General features: G+C 33.7%; 1 protein-coding gene across 1 annotated transcript in view; it reads right to left on the reverse strand.

Moving 5' to 3' along the window:
• Nucleotides 1-1,646: 1,646 nt before the first annotated feature.
• Pik3c3 (phosphatidylinositol 3-kinase catalytic subunit type 3) overlaps nucleotides 1,647-23,192 on the reverse strand; it is a 119,140-nt gene continuing 97,594 nt past the window's right edge. The window contains exons 23-25 of the mRNA XM_076836632.2: nucleotides 20,908-20,998; nucleotides 9,830-9,955; nucleotides 1,647-1,963 (exon numbers count right to left, since the gene is read on the reverse strand). Coding sequence (XP_076692747.1) covers nucleotides 1,949-1,963; nucleotides 9,830-9,955; nucleotides 20,908-20,998 — 232 coding nt within the window. The 3' untranslated portion in view covers nucleotides 1,647-1,948. The remainder of the gene's footprint in view (nucleotides 1,964-9,829; nucleotides 9,956-20,907; nucleotides 20,999-23,192) is intronic.

The raw sequence follows: 23,192 nt of genomic DNA on the forward strand, positions 1-23,192 counted from the left end.
TGAACTGCTCCTACTGAGATCAAGAGATCATGTACCTCTCAAAGAGGAAGATATTTACCATGTTGTCCCTTTAAAGAAAAGTCTGCAATTCCCTGAAATAAAAAATGCAAGTATAACAATAATGTCCAACTTTACTAAATAGCAATTAAAAACAAAAATTTCAGAAGTCCAGAAGTAGAGATCTTTTTCAACAGGGCTATTAGGAGAAAACTATTGGAGGAGGTCCCAGTAGAAGAAAGACCAGAAGAACAAGTATGTGGTAGGTGTAAAAGCTTCCAGGCCAAAATAATATATATAAATATGTGAAGAAAAGAAACAAAGGAGTGGATGGAACTTACCAATTAGTTTAAGTATAAACTCTTTTAAGATGTATAAAAGGCTTTTTGTCTTTTACCATTTTTTTTTAAATCTGCATGTACGTTATACACAAATCATATTCCATACACCTGTAGGATATCTCTTAATTATATGCCTGCTTTCCAGCTGGTAACCTCATTCTAAAGAGGCAAGCTCAAGGAGAATTTTGTGACAAATAAATATTATAATTAATGCAATTCTCAGAAATTGTGCTATAATTTAACCTTCATCTTTCTTGCCATTTGATACTTTAATATTTATTCAGCACCAAAAAAACGAAATATTCTTTTTCTTCCAAGACAAAGTTGTATGACTATGTAACTTCTATATGAAAACATTATTAGGTTGCTCAGATAATTTGTGTAATGTTAATTTACCCCAAATCTGTGAGGCAAAAAAAAAAAAAAAAAAAAAAAAAAAAGCCAGACAGATTAGAGGAACTTCAAGTCCTAAAAGACCAAAACTTGTTTTAATTCAATCAGAAAGGATGCATTACATTAACAAGTCTAGGTGAGCTGTCTTAAAAACCTTTGAAAATTCAGCTTGCATCAAAAAAGAATTTATTGCAGAAAGATCACACTGTCTTACACGAATGTATAATCTCTTATGCTCAATATGAAAATCTGCATCATATTACCTTCTGTCCAGTTACAGATAACTATACTTCCACATTCTACTTTACATCATTACAACTTAGAATTGTGAGCTGTATCTAAAAATGAAACAAAAGACAACATGGCTCCCCAAAACACAACATTTATAAATAGAGAAAACGAGTATCACTTTGAAGGATAAATTTCTTTTTCCCACACCTCTAACTGTTCCATCTATAGGCTTCAGCAACGTTCCCCAGGAAGTGCAATTTCTCCTCAGCGTATCCTTGTACACAGCTTGGTGGCCTTCTAAAGCTTCTTGTACTGCCTACAGCAATGGTGAGCAGGGACAGGAGACAGAGAACAAAGGGCCGATGCTTGAACCCACACATTACCAGCACCACTGGGAGTTGGTGGGATCCCACCCCCTCCACCCTGGAAAATAGAGGTTTTCTACAATCAGTTTTTCAAGGATAAAGAATGAGCTATAATGTGTAAAACTTTAATTTTTAAATAAAACTTTATGCAAATAGAAAACCAAATAAACAGAAATGGTAGAACAGGAGAGGTGAATAAGAGAGAGAGAAAAGGAGAAAGAAGAAAAAATAAACAACTTCTAGAAACAGAAATTAATCCTAATTCATATAACTCTGTCCTAGTGCAAAATATGAGAAAAAAAATGACATTTTAAACTCATAGGTTAAAATATTTTTTACTATTTCAACATGAAATTTCTCAAATTATGTACATAATTCTGGAATAAGATCCTCACTTCTTATTAACAAGCACATATTAGAAAAAAATATATACAATATTTTAACAAGTTCTTTAAGATCATATTTAAGCAGTGACATTCAAGGAAACGGAATTCAGGCATTGTGTAACATTTAGGAAGCGCTCTCTTCATTTTTTGTTATTCTGAAGTCTTCATTATATACGGGATGCTTCTAATGTGGTTTTCTTACTGAGTCATACATCTTCATGGGGCAAACTCAGTTTCATTTTCTCCAATACTACAAAAAAAAAAAAAAAAAAACAAACAAATTGAAAATAATTTATTCACTGTTCATGAAGAAAGATAAACAGAAGTCTATACTTACAAAAATATTTCTATTAATATAAAAAGTGAATAATTTACTTTGCTAAAAGCTTTTACAGAGGATTTTAATTGACCACAGTGTACAGGGTTCCTGAGGCTTAACTTAAATACTTAAGGGAGGAGCTGTTTGCTGACTGTAAGCTCAAGATGACCCAATTACTATATGAAAAATATGAGGAAAAAAAAATGGATTGTGTGGTGATCAGATGATTCATATTATAACTAGTGTCCTCACTTCTTGATGCCACATAATTTAGACAGGCTCTAACAACCTGTAGCTTATTACAGAGTTCAGCCACTTCATTCCACAAATTATCTGGAAGCCAAACCAAAGGAAGTAGAACTGAAAGAAGAAAAGCAGCCAAGTGAACAGTTGATTTGGGGTAAATATGGCAATATGTTCAATATTAGCATAACAAGTAGAAAGCAAAGAAACAAAGATTTCTTGGTATGAATGAAGAAACAGTGATTCACACCCCATGCACCCTTTTGTTGTGTCTATGAACTGTACCTCATTATTCTGCTCAAAAAAAAAAAAAGTGAAGGGGGAGAAAATCTCACTGACATGTATGTGTACACATACCCGTGCATATGTAAAAATGTGAAAAATACAAAGATGTTGACTGATCTTAATCTCATACAATTTATAGTAGCAAATCTAGAAAGAATATGGCAAGATTTACTTTTACAACTGTCATTTGTAATTTCAAAAGCAACTTAAGTATTTTCACTAAAGGCAATATCGGAGTATAAAACTATATACATTTATTTGGTACCTATATGTGCCAGGAACTGGTTTAGGTTCTGTGGAAGACACCTAAGATGCTTCAGACTAAACCATGAAGACCAAATCTGTATACACAGAACGAACCATAAAATATGTACACGCACTCAAAAGTAGGGCAAATGGGTGGGCAACACATTCTGGAAAAGCACAAAGAGTACAATGCTGGTGGGGGCTGCAGGGTTATCAGGTCTAAGGAAGTGTCAAAACAGGTAGATAGATAATCAGAGCTTCAAAGGTTCTTTCTGAAGGCTGTTAGACAATGATAAAGGTTGAAAATGCAGGTAAAAGCCAAAGTGAAAATATCTACACTAACAAGCTAGAAGTCTAAGCTGGAAGCACTTGGGAAGCAAATAAAAACTGCATATGTGTATATGTACATTTTTATGTGTGAGGGGAAAGAATGATACTGAACAGATGGCGTCTAATGTTTTTCTACAATATATTAAAATATCTGTATCCATGGAAAAGAATTAGTAATACTATGTAGCAGAGCTGGATCCAAATATTCAACTCCATCTTCATTTGAATAATTTTTATTTAAGTGTTTAACACACATAAAAGACAGAGGTTAAAAAAAAACAATGACTATAAAACAACTTTGCTAGAAATAGTTAATGAAGTTAATGAAGCATGTCTTAAGTGTTTTAAGTCTTCCTTAGAGAAGATAAGGAAACTAAATTTGTTGCATAAAAAATAAACTTCAGCACATTTTAGATGAAAATTATTAAGCACTCCAATATCTTCTGCTACTATTACAATAATTAACCACTTGGATGGCTTCAAAACTTGTTATGTGATGAATGGGTACTATGCAGCAGTGCTGACTATAGATCAAAGATGGGACATGGGGTCAGTGAAATTCAAGACTGGTTGTGGCCAATGTGAAAAATAAACGTTATACCATTTTATCATTTATCTCAGATTAACTGGTACTGGTGACTCCATTGTTTATTATATTTTCTTGGCTATTAGAGTATTCATTTTTTTTCCATTTTGATAAAAAGATGAATGATTAAGGAAAGAAAAGAAAAAAAACATTAAAATTTACAAGCATGTCTTTAAAAACATACTATTCACAATAAAATCTATTCATGTATAACAAATTAAAGTTTAGATGTATTATCAAGAAAAACATTATTTAGTGACTAACATATATTTTCAATATCACAGGTTTGGGTTTGAACCAGGAAACTGTCATCTTTTTGCTTCGTTTTTCTCACCTGTAAAACAATTCTGGTGATAAACCTACTTTAAAAGAGTTGGAATTAAATAAGGTGATACAGAGAATACACTTTATCTATTTCCCAGCACATTTAAATGTTCAACAGGCTACTGATATTTTGACTATTATTTTTTCTTAGTTGTTATTATTATTTTTAATTCCTCCTAAGATAAATCAAATAAATAGAAACAGATATGAGACATGAGATGGTACAAAACAGATCTGTATTGAAGCCAGAATTAGGCAGTTAGGAGATAGGTAGATTGAGTCAGGTTGATCAAGGAGGCCAATTTAAAGACATGCTTTGAGTGAGTCCAGAAAGCTGGAGACTACCCACTGTGGGACTGAAATGTTAATTCCTTCAGAGCCCTTCCTCCTCCCTAAAAACACACTCCCCAAAAAAACAAAACAAAACTGTTGCTAAGGTAACCTGTCCCAGGAATTGCCTCTCCCTACAGGGAGTTATAAAGTTGTTAATTAATGTGTCCTTGGTTGCTCCATCCTGTGCTTTCCTCCCTTGAACACCATAGGTGGAAGTAAAACTTCTTGTTAAATGGAGGGCAGTGATGTGTTTCTACTACGTTGATTTGGAAATTAGGTAAACTTTCTGAACTCAATCTGTTCTTACTGCTTCAGTTAGTTTACCAAAAAAAAAAAAAAAAAAAAAAGTATCTCTAGCTCTAATCTGTACAGATTCAATTAGTTAGATTCAAGGTGTATTAAGATAAATGGAAACCACAGCCCAGACTCACTATCTGTCAGTGACGAAACAGGGAAAAGCAGAAATGGAGGAAACACACTGGAATGTGAGAGACTGCCACTGAAAAACCTATTTTATTGCTTTAAGTGACACAAACTATGTAACCTCTACCTTTCCGATGCAGACAAGACTATAAGGCCCTTTAAAGACCATTTCATTTAAAGAGTGAAGTTCTGGCATTTGCAGGTAAATGGATGGAGTTAGAGAAGATAAACTAAGATTAGAAGATTAGCTAAGTGAAGTTACCTAATCCCAAATAACCAAATGTTCAATGTTTCCTCTGATAAAAGGAGGCTGATTCATAGTGGGATAGGGAGAGGGAGCATAGGAGGAATAGAGGAACTCTAGATAGGACAGAGGGGTTGGAGAGGAAGGGAAGGGGCATGAGGTTATAAACGATGGTGGAATGTGATGATCATTATTATCCAAAGTCATATATGAAGACACGAATTGGTGTGAATATACTTTATATACAACCAGAGGTATGAAAAATTGTGCTCTATATGTGTAAAAAGAATTGTAATGCATTCCGCTGTCATATAAATAAAAAAAATTTAAAAAATTTAAAAGAGTGAAGTTCTGATAATGTAGTTTCAAAGACAATGACCCAAATAAGTGTTTTTTTTTGTTTAAAATTTATAACACTAATAGATGGGTGTTGCTAGGCAACGAATATTACAGTGTTTAATCTCTATACTTCCTAAGAAATTGCATGATGGAAGAAAATAAGCCTTTTCAGCATTTCAAATAATAGTAGTATCAGGCAATTTTTATTCTTCTTTTGGCATATAATTTCTTTTATGCTAAAATAACTATAACTTTTGTTAACATATATCAACCTATCCCCATTTTTAAAACTTTCAGATTTATAATCCATAACAATGAACTGAAATGCACAAAAATTACAAATCAATTAGCAATTTTGCATTATTATTATAAATACTATGACAAAACCTGGATGTTGGACACAAGAATTTGAATGTGCATGTAATTTATTAATTCTTAAACATTGTGTGTGTGTGTGTGTGTGTGTGTGTGTGTGTGTATGTTTTAAAGAGAAAATAAACTTCTCCTGAAATTAGATGAGAGAGTTGTGCCCCTATTATTTTGTAATTTAAAAAGACTTGTATGAAGCTAAGACCTTAACTTACTATCCCACATAGACTTTTAAGCTTAAGCAAGTTCCAATGATACAAATGTACTTAGGTTACTCTTATTTTATTTTAATATTATTTCAGTTGTAAAATAGTATTGGCACAAGAAAGTCTAAACAACAGCATGAGAATTTTAAAACTCATCTCTAAGAATATGGAATTCTAGTAAAGAAAACCTGAATGTGATAAGAAACAACTTTTTATTTGGTAGAATCTTCTGATCTATAATATGGTGACTAAAACACATTTATATGGTTGAGGCCCAGAGACATAGGCAAACCAAGATCCCTCTATTATTCCTCGCCCAAGTAACAGTACAGCCCTCTTTATCTTTCTTCCTTTCTTTTTCTTTTTAAATCAGGCTCTTTATCTTCTCTATCTTTAATACAGAGAATGAAGAAAAATGGCCCTTTTATTCTTAAATCCAGATAGCAAAATAGATATCTTCTATAAAATTAACAATAAAATTTAAAAACCAAACCACTAAAATAAAGTACGTAACAAATTTAACAGAACTTGAAGACTCAAACTCAAGGCAGGCATGTTAAAATGCCATACTTAATTCAAAGTGCCAAAAATGTGGCATTTTGAAATAAAGATACCACACTTAATTCCTTCTCTCTCTCTGCATATGCTATCCTCTTCTCTCAATCAAGAAGTTAAAACTATTTCTTCTCCCTATGAATCTGGAATGTGCTTATGACTCATTTTAAGAGGCCTACCACTTTTGCTTTCCTATACTCTTGGGGAAGCCAGTCAGTGTGCTATAGAGCAGCTGCCTGGGCTAGACTACTAAAAGGTAAGAGAAAATGTGGAAGGAGACCGTCCGTGTGAAAGAGCACCAAGCTGCCAGATATGTAATTGAAATTGTACCTTCCAGACAAATTCAACTACCAGCTGAATATAGGTGAATGACTATTTGACATCGCAGCAAAAGAACTGCATAGCTGAGGTCTGACTGAATTCCTGACTAAATAATTATAAGAAATCAGAAATCACTATTGTTTTTTAAGCTAATGAGTTTGAAGTTGGTTATGTGGCTATAGAAAACTGAAATGAAGTACTAGGCAACACCAGTAATTTCAAATGTGAAGCTTGAGCTCTATTATACGTTGTGATAGAACAGGAAAATAAAGGAGAAAAACTAGAATCTGGAAAGTATGGCATGAGGAAAACCCATAAAGAGAACTTTGTACTGTTGTACTCAGGGATGAAGCAAGATTAAAGAGAAATAAACACCTGTGAAAGACAAATGGCTTGCTATGAACATCCAAAAACGGAGAAGTTCAAGCATGGTGTTAACTAGCTGAGCTGAAACGAAGAAAAATAAAATGTCATATAAAGAAACAGAATTAACAGGATCATGTGGCTGGGACTTACTAACACATAATGTAGTATAGAATGGTCAGCAAGATACTAAAAATTAAGAGAACTGATTTAAAAAATGCTAAATAATGCCAGACAAGATGGCACACTACTGTAATCCCAGTGACACAGAAGCCCGATGCAGGAAGATTAAAATTTCAAGGACAGCCTCAGCAATTCAGTAAGACCCTCAGCGACTTAGCAACATCCTATCTCAAAATAAAATTTTTAACAATGGTCTGGGGATATATCTCAGTGGTCAAGTGCCCCTGGATTCAATCTCCTGCATCACAAACAACAAAACCTAGATGAGGGAATCAGTTTTAGTTCTGCCCCTTGTTAGGCACTTGATATTGGATAAGCCACTGTACCCTTCTGGGCTTTTTCCAATATAACTCTAACATACTCTGCTATGCTAGAAACAGACTGATAATCTGCTACTGGTGAACTCTATTATGCTATATGTAGATTCATATCCACAACTGGTTAAATGGTTGACTTAAGTCACTTCACTACTACTATCCGAGTTGTGTTTTAATTTCAATAAATGATTGGTTAGAATAAAACAGAGGTGCAACACTTATAATAAAAATGTAGTCCAAATAGGTGTTAGGATAAGCTAACATTTAGAAGAAGAAATTCCTTTATGTTCATTTGATATTTTTCGAGTATACAAAGCATGTACTACTATGTGACTGACAGAAGATCAGCCTTCATGAATTTTGCATTTTAGGAGTTAAAAGGCAATCCAAATATAGAAAGCAAAATGCAAGTACAACTCTTGAGATAAAAAGTACTAGGAAAATTCAGAGAAAGATGAATCAGAGTGGCATTAAAATAAATAGCTTTTGGAGGGTAGGTTAAATTTTGGTGGGAAGAAGCTTATAGCAGATGCATTATTAAGATGATAGACATTCTGAGCTAACGAAATAGCAGTAGCAAAGTGGCTAGTAAGGAGAAATAAAACAAGATAGAGAAAAAGAATTGGGAAAGTAGCTCAGAACACAGCATTCTGGAAGGTTTTGAACTGCTAAAGATTGAACTTCACTATCAGGCAATGGGGAAAATACTAAGCATATTTAAATTTTAAAAAGCAAAGTGAAATATTATTTCGTCAAAATGTAACTGACTGGAATATTTATAAGAATAAACATATAAGTTGGGCATGGTGGTGCATGTCTGTAATCCCAGCAGCTCAGGCGGTTGAGATAGGAAGATCATGAGTCTGAAGCCAGCCTCAGCAATGGTGAGGTGCTAAGCAACTCAATGAGACCTTGTCTCTAAATAAAAATTCAAAACAGAGCTGGGGATGGGGCTCAGTGGTTGAGTGCCTCTGAGGTTCAATACCTCCCACCAAAAGAAAAGAATAAACATAGGAAAGCTCAAAAAGACTTTAATCACCAGAAATGATGGCACATGCCTGTACCTCTAGTGACTAGGGAGGTTGAGGCAGGAGAAATGCAAGTTTGAGTCCAACCTCAGTATCTCAGCAAGGCCCAAAGCAACTGTCTCAAAATTCAAAGAAGTAAAAAAAGGTTGGGGACATGGCTCAGTGGTTAAGTGTCCCTGGATTTAAGCCCCGGTAGCAAAAAAAAAAAAAAAAAAAAAAAAAAAAAGCAAAAGAGATGACAAATCTACGGGACACTGACTGGTGGTGATATCATAGACAGGCTTTAAGCTTGGGTGATTAGGAACATTATTTAGTGAATGTATGAAGTCAGGAAGGCATTCACAAGGAAAGCAGTCTAATTTTTCTATTTTGTTAACCATTTTCAGATCATTTGCATTATGAAATTCATAAATAAGGCAGACATTAAATCTGAATATCATCACAACAGGCTACTATTTAAAGACCTTCCCTTTCATATTTATATACATATATTCACATATTGCTAAGTTAAGTATTGCGAGACCTTTATAGTGTGTGGTGTGGATTGCTTTCCATGGACTCTAAACTCTTTAATTAGTATTTCAATGTTTATCAAAATCCAAAAGAGGCTGAGCACGGTGGCACAGGCCTGTAATCCCAGAGGCTTGAGAGGCTGAGGCAGGAGGATAGCTAGTTCAAAGCCAGCCTCAGCAAAAGCAAGGCACTAAGCAACTCAGTGATACCCTGTCTCTAAATAAAATACAAAATAGGGCTGGGGATGTGGCTCAGTAGTCAACTGCCCCTGAGTTCAATCCCTAATAACCTCACCACTATTCCCCGCAAAAAACTCAACAAATACCTAAGTCTCATTTGCCAAAGCTTCTACCATACCCAAAATCATTCTCAAGAAATGGTATCTATGTAGGTGCCCCCCAATTTAGTCCATGCTAAGAAAAACAAATGCTTTGACGTTGATAATGCATGGAATATAGTCGCTTCAACTGGATGGCAAGATGCCATTGAGGCTTGACAAAACAACAGAGAAGATGTCAATCGGGAGGCAAAAGTAAGGCTCTCCAAAGACTCTTGAGGGAGAAAAATGCACTGCCTTCAGAGAACTTACCTGAGCAAACTTGTGAATTTGTTCTACCACTGCAGCAAACAGAGCATGGACGCTTTCATCAATCAAACTCTGCATGTAATGCACTGCCTCTTCATCTGACAGGTCTAGACGAAATTTATCCTGAACCTACAAGATAATAGTCTATTAGTCTTTTTAATGAACAAAAACATATATATTTTTGAACAGACAGACTCAAACTGATATAGATATTATTAAAATATATCAGGAGTTATTTCTATGCCAAATAAGAGATTCATAGCTTATAAAAGGAACTCTGAGTATCATTCTTAATGCGTATGGAAATTTACTGGAAATTATTCCTTTCAAAAATAGGAAAAATAATTCTTTTAATTCAACTTATACTTTTTTTTTTTTTTTTTTTTTTACAAAAATTAGATGTAGAACTACTTTGTGATTCAAATTGCAACACATTAATTAATTATTCCCTTCACTTTATCTCTGTCATTCACTGTGGAATGGATATATCAAGGCCAGTCTTTAACATTCTCCCCACTTTCATTACCATAGTTCACAGGAACTATGTTAATCCCTGGCAAAATAAACTAAACCAGATCTTCTAAAATGTCTCCTTTTTTAATGCATTTGCCAACAGCCCTGCAAAGAAGTACTTCAATGATCTGTAGTTTCCAAAGACTAGGGAATTTTTTCTTTTAGTTCATATTTAAAGTTATAATTGATCTTCAATAGCTTTAACTACTAGAAAAATCAGTTTATGTGTATGTATCTGTATGTATTTAAGTGATGATCTAAATATTAAAAGCCAAAGTTCCTGAACAACTTTGTACAAAACTTTATGCAAAGTACTACATATGCAACATTTCATCTGACTCCTTCATGGCCTCAAAATAGATAATATCTCCATCTACGAGGTAAAGAAATGAAGAGAATTTATAAAGTCAAAACAGGGAACTTAACTCACCATAAGTGATGCATGCTTATAAGTCAATCTCACATCACTACAAATAACTATCACATCTTACTCTGTTCCCCTATTATAAATGATGAACATCTACTTCTGAAGAGCAATTAGGAATAAATGGGATTTCCAAGTGGGTATAATGTGATCTACAGCAAGGCACTATGGTTTACATTTAATAATTCCAGTTACTCAGAAGGCCAAGGCAGGAGGATCACAAGTTCAAGGCCAGCCTAGATAACTTAGTGAGACCCTGTTTCAAAATAAAGTAAAAAGGGATGTGGATACAGCTCAGGGGTAGAGCGCTTGCCTAGTATGCATAAAACCCTGGGTTCAACCTCAGTACCAGAAATTAAAAAAAAAAAAAAAAATGCAGTCCATATTGAGTATTTCCTTTTAAGAACAGGATCTAACTACTAGAAATTTAGGAAGATGAAAAGATATACCAAAAACCTATATTCATAGCTTAGTGCTCTAGACTGGTATACACCATATAATCTGACAGCTCTGCAGCCTCAAAATAAGAGAAATAAAAGTAGGTATAAAAAGTGAAGGGTAATTTGATGGAAGTGTGTATAAGGGTTTATATTCAATAACCTAATTCTTTCATTTCTAGATCCCAGATAATGACAACCATGATCTTTTAGCTTAATCCTTTGTTTTCATGATTTCTACTTAAGAGACAGCATGTATGATAAGAACATAAAAAATTACAGAGCCTGAGAATGAAAATAAAACTTTAGACCAATTTATTAAAGCTTATGTACATATTAAGTGTCTGAATTAGAAAAAATATACTGCATGAAAAGAAAATGCTCTTAAAACTAAATATGAAAACATTCTCTTTAAAGAGGTATAATTAAAAAAAAAAAAAAAAAAGATCTAAAACTACTAACTGGAACCAGGCAAGTTGGCGTACACCTGTAACCCCAGTGAACTGGGAGGCTAAGGCAGGAGGATAACAAGTTCAAAGACAGCCTCAGAGACTCAGGAAGGCACAAAGTAACTTAGCAAAACCCTGTCTCTAAATAAAATATAAAGAGGGCTGGGGATGTAGCTCAGTGGTTAATTGGCCCTGGGTTAATTCCCCAGTACCAAAAAAAAAAAAAAAAAAAAAAAGGAAGGGGTTGGGGTTGTGGCTTAGCGTTAGAGCGCTCACCTGGCACATGTAGGGCATTGGTTCGATCCTCAGTACCACATAAAAATAAATAAAATAAAGGTATTGTGTCCAACTACAACTAAAAAAAAATTTTTTTTTCTATTTGGTATCACATTTACTACTATGTTAGACTACTGTTATTGTCCTCTAGGTTTTTAAGGTTTTCATCATTTTTTTTTCCTTTTAGTCCTAGAGATTGAACCCAGGGGCACTCTACAATTGAGCTATGTCTCCAGATCTGGCTCATCAGGTTGCTAAGGCTAGCCTTGAACTTGGCAATCCTCCTGCCTCAGCCTTCCAAGTTGCTGGAATTTCATAAGTGTGCTACCATACCTGGCTAATTCTAATCATTTTATTGCACTACATTCTTTCTATTCTTGATCTTTCTAGCTGCTACTTTTCCATCTGATGGAACCTTTAGTTTTGTAAAGTTCCATATTCTGTCAGGATTTGGGAAGATTTTGTATGGAGATTGGAACAACAATGAGCTTACTTCTGTGACGTTCACTTTTCCAGAATTTCTTTCCTAACTTCCTGCCTATCACACAAGCGCCAAACACTGTCCTCTTATACTTCACCAGTATGCCTACACTCAAAACAATCTGGAAAGTACTTTCAAGCAAAAGGTTACCAACTTAAAAATCTCACCTTTGCTCTTCATCTATTAAAAGGCATATACTCTTTGTGTTTATGTCTGGCTTTGGTTACTCCTTATGCTTCCAAAGAATACTCGTGGTTGTTTGTTTGTTTTTTTACTGCATTTTAAAATTGTTATCTGGATCAATGTCTTTCAAATAGGGTACTCTAATGCTTAGTGCATTGGGGATATGTCAGATTATTAAGAGAAATAACTTAATATTTGTTCACAGCTTTTACTGTAATGCAACCACCTCCCTCAGTCCTAATGATCCACTTACAATCTCATGCCACACTAGAATCATTTCAATCACCAACCATTTGCAGAAAACAAAACAGCTCTGGTAGTCATTAAGTCAGTAATAAAATTTCAGCAGTGGCTAATTATGTTTTGAGGAGCCCATTTTACTATTACCATTACAAGCTGCTCTAATGAATCTAAAAGAACTGGTGAGCCAAAACATGGCCACTCATAAGGTTTCAGTCAATTATGGACCACATCCATGATGGTGATCCCCTAAGATTTATAATGGAACTGAAAAAGCCCTCACACCTAGTAATACCATAGAAGTCTAAATCACAGTGCAAAGTATTACTCATGCTTGTGGTGATGCTGGTATAAACAAACTTTTTGTATTGCCACTTGTATACAAGTATAGCACACAAAATTAGGTATAGTAATAATACTTCAAAATAAATCAATATGCTACTAGTTTATGTATCTGCTATAATTTTTATTATTATTTTGAGCTGAGTACCAAAATTAACTATCAAAACCTACATGTTCTTCTACTTCCTAACAACAAAAGAAAGAAAGAAAAAGAAACCCTTACACAAAACAACACATCTTATTGTATAAGGAGTAGTTTCAAACATCTTCTGTTTACCACATCTCTTGGTCACATTATTTTCTCTTTGTTAGATTAAATCTTGTGGATTTTGTTCATCATGTCTCCAGTGGCAACAGGCAATACTATATATACTTGTGTCACATAGCCTAAGTGTATAGTGAGTAGGCTGCCCATCTAGGCTGGTGTAAGATAAATGACGTTTAAACAATGATGAAACCACCAAATGGTGCCCTTCTCAGAACACTTTCTGTCATTAAGCAACACCTGACTACATTTTTTCCATTTTAATTTTGCTCTTCAGAGTCACCTAAGTTTGTATCTGTGTTGGGTTTTCTATATATTTTCTTTCACTCTGATTAAATTTCTCTCATGTCTTTTTGTGTTCCACAGATCAAAACCTTTAAAGTACACTAGACAGAGGATTACATCATGTTCATTTGAAGAGCTACAATCTTCCAAAGACAGTCTCCACCAGCATTTTCTTTGCTAACAATAATTAGTATTGAATTTCACACCTAAGTACATGGTTGCATAACTTGTGTAGAGAACAAAGGGAGAGGTTTAATCTGGACAAACCTTCCTTATATCAAGCCCATAGTAATTGATTTTTTTTTAACTTACCAAAAGGCATTCCTACTTTCCATATCCAACACCAAGGAGTAACCTCAGAAATTGTGCTGGACAGGTAATTATTTATCCCCTTGGATTATCAGTCATATCATCAACTGAATTACCTACAAACTCTTGTTTTTGTTCCATCCATAATCAAGTGACAACATAATGAATAAAGAGATATATTAGAATAACTTTATGGAAAAAAGGTACATATTTCTGTTATTTCTCACAAAAATATATAATAAGCAAAACCTACATGTTCTAAAAACATGCTTTATCATTTAAGTGAAAGGATTTTAGAGCAGCTATAAATAATGACACATATACTCACTAGTCAAGTAGACAGTAAGCAAAAATAGGCAAGTCTCTTGAGTATTTAAATCCCAATTTCAGAGATCAATTGTACACTTACTATCTTTTAATTACAGAGAACATGTTTTCATTATAGCTTCACACTTCACATCTGAAAGAAGATTTACTAAAAACAAGTCCTTGGCAGCATGACTTTTAAAGAAAGCCACGGGCATTTCACAGCAGAGGCATCCACTGTAACCAATAGACAGCTGGGATGCCTACTTTGAGCAATCAGCACAGAATATTCCTGAAGTTTACTAGTCCCTTGAATGTCAGTGAAATTATCAGTTGCTGATGTTCACTGGAAAGGTTATAATTGCCACTGAGCACATAATCAAGTTATATGACTTCTCTATTTTCAAAGCAGAGATTTGTCATATTAATTTTTCTTCCAATTAGCTTCATGAACCTCAATTTGGATCCATTTAAAAACTGAAAACTGGACAGCTTAGTTTTCTATTAAAATGTATACACATTTAATGATTACAAAATAGAAATAAGTAATACATTTCCTTAAATTTGTTAGGCTAATTTAAAACTATATTATTCTAATCTGTCCCTGAGGGTTTAACATGCTATTATGAAACAAACTATTGTTAAGGAAACAAAAGCCTGGGTGACTAAATCTGCTCTTCTAAAACATCTCTGGTGGCTGATAGTATTTTTTAGATTTCTCATTCCTGGCAACAAAGATACCTTTACATTCCAGGTTGTTAGTCTGAGTACCATAATTAACAACTATCTAAATGTGAAGAAGGTAGGACACCTTATTTCATTTCCGATCTGTTACTTCATTCTATTGCCAGACCAAACTCTGGAAGAGGTTAGGAGCCATTTGCTTTGTACACCAACAGGGTTGTCAAGGGGCAAAAGGCAATCTTACTTTTAAGGAAGAATTTATTAGTTATGAATTGAAACAAAAGAAGAGTCATAGGTTAGCCTAAAGTTTCTACACCATATGGAAATAAACAAATGTACGCTTTCTACACACACACCTACACACACACACCCCTAACATTCCAATTATCTACTCCCCCCACATGGTGCTGGGGATCAAACTCAGGCCTTGCCTATGCCAGGCAAGTGCTCTACCACTTAGTTACACCCCCAGACTTTAACATTCCAATTATCACCTCACATTAAATTTTATCTCTAATATCATTTCAATGTACACTCTATTTTTTATATATGACAGCAGAATGTGTTGTAATCCTTATTACACATATAAACACAACTTTTCATATCTCTGGTTGTATACAAAGCATATTCACACCAATATGTCTTCATATATGTACTCTAGATAATAATAATCATCACATTCCACCACCATTTATAACCCCATGCCTCCTTCCTTATCCTACAACCCCTCTGCCCTAACTAGAGTTTGTCCATTCCTCCCATGCTCCCTCTCCTTGTCCCACTATGAATCAGCCTCCTTATACCAAAGAAAACATTCGGTATTTGGTTTTGGGGGATTGGCTAACTTCACTTAGCATTATCTTCTCTAATTCCATTCATTTACCTGCAAATGCCATGATTTTATTTCTTTAATTGCTGAGTAAAATTCCATTGTGTATATATGCCACATTTTTTAATCCATTCATCTATTGAAGGGGATCTAGGTTGGTTCCAGAGTTTAGTTATTGTGAATTGTGCTGCTATAAACATTGATATGGCTGTATCCCGGTAGTATGTTATTTTTAAGTCCTTTGGGTATAGACCGAGAAGAGGGACAGCTGGGTCAAATGGTGGTTCCATTCCCAATTTTCCAAGAAATCTCTGTACTGCTTTCCATATTGGCTGCACCAATTTGCAGTCCCACCAGCAGTGTATGAGTGTACCCTTTTCTCCACATCCTTGCTAACACTTATTGTTGTTTGGATGCATAATAGCTGCCATTCTGACTGAAGTGAGATGAAATCTTAGAGTGGTTTTGATTTGCATTTCTCTAATTGCTAGTGATGATGAACATTTTTTCATATATTTGTTGACTGATTGTAAATCATCTTCTGAGAAGTGTCTGTTCAGGTCCTTGGGCCATTTATTGATTGGGTTATTTGTTTGGTGCTTAGCTTTTTGAGTTCTCTATATACCCTAGAGATTAGTGCTCTATCTGATGTGTGAGGAGTAAAGATTTGCTCCCAAGATATAGACTCTCTATTCATCTCACAGACTGTTTCTTTTGCTGAGAAGAAACTTTTTAGTAAAAATACTTAGGAATCAACTTAATGAAAGATCTATATAATGAAAATTTTAGAACCCTAAAGAAAAAAGTCAAAGAAGACCTTAGAAGATAGAAAGATCTACCTTGCTCTTGGATAGGCAGAATTAATATTATCAAAATGATCATATTTCCAAAAGCACTATACAGATTTAATGCAATTCTGATCAAAATCCCAATGACATTCCTTATAGAAATAGAAAAAGCAATCATGAAATTCATCTGGAAAAATAAGAGACCCAGAATAACTAAAGCAATCCTTACCAAGAAGAGTGAAGCAGGTGGCATCACAATACCACAAACTATACTATAGCACATATACTATAGTATATGTGCTATAGTACAGCACTGGCAGTTCAACAATCATGTTTATATGCTTATTCACTGCACTCGGTCTTCTATTTATTGCTTTGTTTATTTTCCTAAAGAGTTGTATAAAAAAGCAGACATCTAAAACTCCTTGAAGGTACTGTTTTCTTTCAGTTACCCTAACCCTAGTACGCAAAGTTAATAACTGGTAGAGAATACATATTTTTTTAAATATCAAATGTTCTAAGGTTCCTTCATCCCAGTGTTATAGAAGTTTAAAAGAAGTCTTATCTCTAGACCACAGGATTATAAAATCTCTCTGAATTTTCTTCAAAGAGTTCATATCTTCTCCTGGCTACCAAATCTAAAATTTCCAATGTCATTTCCAACTCAAAATTCATCCTTTTTAGTTTCCCTACAACATTGACCTTTACCTAATAGTAGATGTATTTACTTACTGATTTCTTGTCTGTTTCATTAACTAGAAGATAAGCTCCCTGAAGTCAGGGACATTTTTATCATGTATTTTTTTTTTCTATGACAAACACACTATGACAGTGCTTCACAGACAATAGAGAGCAAAAAAATACTAGAGTAAATGAATAAAGTACAGAATACATTCATAGGAAAATGATGCCCAAAGTATGAAAGAATGATTACCCTTATTAAAAAATGTGAATGGGCACAACTTAGTAAATACTGAGTATAGCATTTTCATTCATTAATAAAATATGATCTAATGTAAATAGGTAAAATGTTAACATTTGTTATAAATGACTGGTGAGTAATGGGCATTTGTTACATAAACATCTCTATTTTTGCATGACAAATATTTCATATGAATACTTGCTAATATTTGTAGGAATCATAAACATTATATTTACATACTATACTAATAAGATTGATTTGCTCATTGCTGAAAATTATTCTGTCCACTAAGCTTTAGTTACACTAGCAGCACAATACTTTGTTTTTAACACTATGTATTATTTTTATTAGATACCTTTGCTATAAATGATTAGTTTTCAAGAATTAAAATAATTTTTTAAGTAAGCTTCTTACAGAACTAAGCACTGCATGACACACTAAAGTATAATAACCACTCAATTAACACTTCTGACTTATAACTTTATGTGTAAAATTTTGATCCTGTGTGTGGGGAGGAAGATTTCTCACCCATCACAAGTTTCATGGCTGTGATGTCTACATAAAAAAAACATATTAGCTCAGTGTGGTGGCATAGGCCTATAATCCCAGTTATGGTGGACACTGAGGCAGCCTGGGAAACTTTTCGAGACCCTGTCTCAAAAATAAAAAAACTCTGGGAATATAGCTCAGTGGTAAATTGCCCTTGGGTTAAACTACCAGTGGCCCCCCACACCCCCCTAAAATATTAACAAAGTAATATAATTTTATTTATAATATGTAATATAATGCTTTATGCAACACAGGAGCCTGCAGAATATGAAGATACTAAGAAACAGAAAAAAACTGTATGTATCTTATCTTAAATATGACACAAAATGGAATAGTTGTATAGAAATATGATTAGACAAACAAAAAAGGGTATGATCAAATGCAAACAAAATGAAGAAAGCTGAATCTCTGTTCAGGTTTTTCTTGGCATCATTGTGTGACATTTCTTTTTCACAGGTTTGGAATAGGCCCACTCTGAAATGGTGATCTTATGAACTATTTTTGGCCAGAGAATTCTTTTATCACCTGCTTTAGCACAGAGTAGTAGGAGGTCAGAGAGAGACTTTCCTGTTTCTGCTATTTTTTAAAATGCCATATTTTGTTATTAAATCTCATCAAATCCATCTCACATTTTTGGACAGTCATATTTTCAAAAAAAATAAATAATTCTGATTAGCAAAAATGTCACATAACCTGTTTCCAAAAAGTTGAAAAGAAATTGATACTATATTAAGTTATGGAGACAAAAAAGTATCATTGTCATGTTGTTATGATCACTCAAATAATATGAATAATCTACTTCTTTGATGAAAAACACTACTTTGTTTCTCTAGCTGGCTTTGATTTGAGGCCACTGTGAAAATTTTCCAATTAGTAACACTATGAAATAGTGTTAGTAATCATAATCATCAAAGTATAAAAATCTGTTTCTTGAAAAATACCAACCAATATTAAACATAAATTTTAGCTAATCCCACTTTTTCAATATTATATTATTTAAATTCCAAGTTCACGTTGAAATTGTTGACTTCACATTATTGATAAAACATCAGAAAATAAAAAATTATAATACTCTTTTAAGAAACAATATGCTCAAATGTTTTTTAAAAATAAAGATTTACTTAACTGAAACCATAATAAACAACTAGAGAACTCTAGTCTAAAATAAAAATGACTAAATATGATGCTTTTGTTCTTTGCTTTTATCATGAAATGAATTGCTTTATGTTTTAAAACATAATATTATAAAGATAGCTGGTAAAAACAGGGAACTCTTGGGACTTCCTAAAATAAACAGAGATGGATCTAATAAGAAGCAGAAGAAAACTGCTTAACTAGCCAAACAAACCACCTCACTCAATTTGACAAATACTGCTAGAACTTTCATAAATGACTTTTGAACATTCTGTAGTCAAGGAAAAGTGAACATATGACAGACATCAGATAAATGGATTTAAAATAAACAGCAAAAAGATCCTGAATATAATAGATTGAAACAACAAAAAAAGCAACATTTGAAATAGAAGAGTCATTGATTACAGCTAAAGAAATTTTCATCAACCAATTATATTTCCTGATAGATGAGCTTTAGTCAATAAAAAGAAATACAATGATTAAAAAATAGGACATGCCAAAAAGTAGTGTGGTAAATAATCTATTTTTTGCTGAAGAAAAAATTAATTTTTATTGAATAGCGCCGGCTGAAAAAAATGAATAAGTGGGAAAAGTCAATGTGCTATTGAGAAGAAAAAAGAAAAAGAATTTTAATAAAAGTATACTTTTCCAAAATGGTTAAATAATAAAATATTTATATTAAAATTCCCATTGTTTGCTAATGATGTGTAAAATTAGGAAAGATTACTCTCATTTGGTTAAGTCAGAGGTACCTAATATTGTTCAAAGTCGGATATATTAGAAATTAGAGCATTAAGGTGCTCTTTATAATTTTACGAACACCAGATCAATTCCATCTCTGAGAGTGCCAACACTCAAGAGACTTTTATACTTCTGTAAGTTGAAAATCATATCATATTGATATCTAATATCATCTTATGTTACCTTTGGATAAATAGTATGCTTTACTTATTGCTTTCCTTTCAATGATTTAGATAATGAGAAATTAATTCAGATAAGAACCTTCAAATCCACTGCCTTTCCTCCCATTTCTTGCTAGAATTCAAGATAAAATACCTGTGGAAAACTGACTACATGATGGCTTTCCTTTGATGTCCTTTCTCTTTTTTTATATAATTTTATAATTGGTTTTAATTAGCTATAGATGACAGTAGAATGCAATATGATACATCATACATAAATACTGTTCTCTTTTCAGGATGAGTTAAAGAAGTCTCTACCCCTCTGACATAGTAACAAAACAAATAAACAAAAACATAATCCAAGGTATGGATGGAAAGGAAAAAAAGTGGCTGTTTTCTCCTATATGATATTACAATCTCTGCATTTTTCTCTTGGGAGTGCCATTAGTCTTATTTTAAATGTTAAAGGAACAAAGAGCAAGCAAGGCTTGTAGTAATAAACTCTCTCTCCAGATATGGTATCTTCTTCCTGAGACTTGGGCAAGAACAAGGCAGGGAGCAGAACAAACTGGATTCAGACAACTTGAGAGTCTAGTGCATTCTAAAATTTGGAAAAAAAAATCATACAAAAGGTCTCTTAGTTTATATTACTTAATAATTCACAGGCTCAGACAATAAGGGGAAGTGAGTTGCTAAAACCCTAAACTTTTTTTATATATGAAAAATAAATTAAACACGATATCTGAGGATGTACAAAAATTACCTTTTTCACAGTTTTATCTGGTTCAAGAGCAATATCTGGAATGTTTGCATCAACCATCAAAGAAAACAAGTTCAAAATCAGATTTGAATACCTAAAGGAGACCAAGAAAAAAAAAAAACACAGTGATGAATTAGAATCTGGCATTTCTTTACCATATTAAGAACATTTCTGTAAGTAGTGGTATTCGGATCTTTATAATGATTAATACTACTGCAGACTTTTCATTAGCTGTCTCAATAACAAACAAGCCTTGAAAACAATCTTATCTTTGGGTGTTCATACAGTACCATTTCTAGATCACTATAAAGTAGAATTTTAGAGTAACTGTCTAATAATGACATTCTTGTCATTGTTAAGGAAGTACATTATTTTTAGACAGGATCTGAGAGGCATGCTTATCCTATTTAATTAGTACTTTATAATACTGAAGATCTGTTTTTGTTAGATGATAACTATTGGCTCTCCTAAGATTACCTCACTGTATCATGGCAAAATGAATGAGAGGGAAATAATTTCATTCCATGAGTCACACATGAGTATCCAGGGATATGAATCATAATTTCAGGAACTACAGTGATTGGTTTGAATATAAGTAGTTAGTAGTGGTTTGAACATAAGTGGTTAGTAGTCTACTGCTTTGAAACTGGTCAAGATATCTAATATTTTTGAATATGCTTGCCTCTAACAAAAACTAAGACTTTACTAATTCTCAAACTCTTCCTTTTCCCTTGAACAAGGAGAAAGGATGCTACTTATTCCAAATGCACATGTGGAGCCTTAGAGAAGTCTCAGTCTGCTCTGGACACACCCTGGCTCCTGCTCTACAACACTCTCTCCTGGAGCATTTATGTCCTAGGTGGGCCCTTCTCATTAGCTTGCTTGTGATAAAAAGGAATTCAAGTTTGAAAGTAAGGATAGACATGAGCACAAGACGTTTTGGTTTTAAGCAATGAAGTTTTTAGCAGCTATTTTCAGAGAAAGCATCAATACAAGTGCCTTGCTTTGTCTTCTCTAGGGGACAGAGGTCGGAGTCTCAGTATGTAGTATCATTTTTTTTTTAATATTTAATTTTTAGTTGTATTTGGACACAATACCTTTATTCTTAGTGGTGCTGAGGATCAAACCCAGGGCTTCACACATGCCAGGCAAGTGCTCTACTGCTGAGCTATAACCCCAGGTCTCAGTATGCAATATCTTTATCTTAGTCACCTACCTCTCTATAATAAAAATGCATGAGGTGTTACAACTGTTTAATACTTGAACTTGAATACAATATGGCTATCTATGTATGGTTTTTTAAATTACCTATTTTATCATTATTTCTGAATTTTATATTGCCTATGAAAATCAAGAGGGACTAAAATGAAAACTTCTAACTTGATGTAGTTTTGTAATCAAATTGGTCCTAATCCACTTATACTTTTAAAAAGTTATAATAAAAACTAAACAGCTTTAAATTACCTTTAAATTACTGATTTCCTGTGGGAACTGATAAAAGCATACTGCAGATATCCCATTTCTACTCACACAATTTTATTCATTTACCCAACAAATATAATATATATTATTTTAGGCACTAGGGATATAGTAGTGTACTGAATAAACAAGATTCTCACATTCATGAAATTTAAACTGTGGAGGAGGGTGGAGTCTCACATGATAAATTGATAAAGATACTTTTGTGTCTGGTTTATAGGTAAAATGATTTTTAAAAGGAAAACCACCCAGGGAAATGGGTCAGAAATTGATAGGGTTGGGGAGAAGGAGCATCCTAAAGAACTATGTTTTACTCCAAATGCACTGAGAAGCAATTGAGTTTGAAAAGTAGGTGATGTACTCTTGATACGCATTTTTAAAAAATCTCACCCTGGCCATCTTGTGGGGAGTATGAATGGAGGTAGGGAAACCGTAACACAAACTTTCAGGTGAAAAAGACACAACATACAGGCTACTGGGCTATATTTGGGGGATATAGTAGACCATACTACTAATTAGTTCAACGGAGGTAGGGTGAGAAGATAGGAACAGAATGTTGCCAAGGAGTTAGCTTAAGTAACTGAGAGTTACTCATCAAAAGAGGAAAGTCTGAATGGAGGAAAAACAGGATTTTAGGTAAGAAATCAAGAATTTCATTTTATACACACTGAGTTTAAGATGTCCACAAGTCTTAGGACAAAGGTCAAGATAGGCTGCCAGACAAACATCAAGGGGTTACCAGGGCTGATTGTATTAGCTGGAAGCCATCAGCAGGGGATTCATGCTTAAAATTCATTGGACTGGATTAA

The sequence above is a fragment of the Callospermophilus lateralis genome, chromosome 17 (assembly GCF_048772815.1).
Source record: "Callospermophilus lateralis isolate mCalLat2 chromosome 17, mCalLat2.hap1, whole genome shotgun sequence".
Taxonomy (NCBI): Eukaryota; Metazoa; Chordata; class Mammalia; order Rodentia; family Sciuridae; genus Callospermophilus; species Callospermophilus lateralis.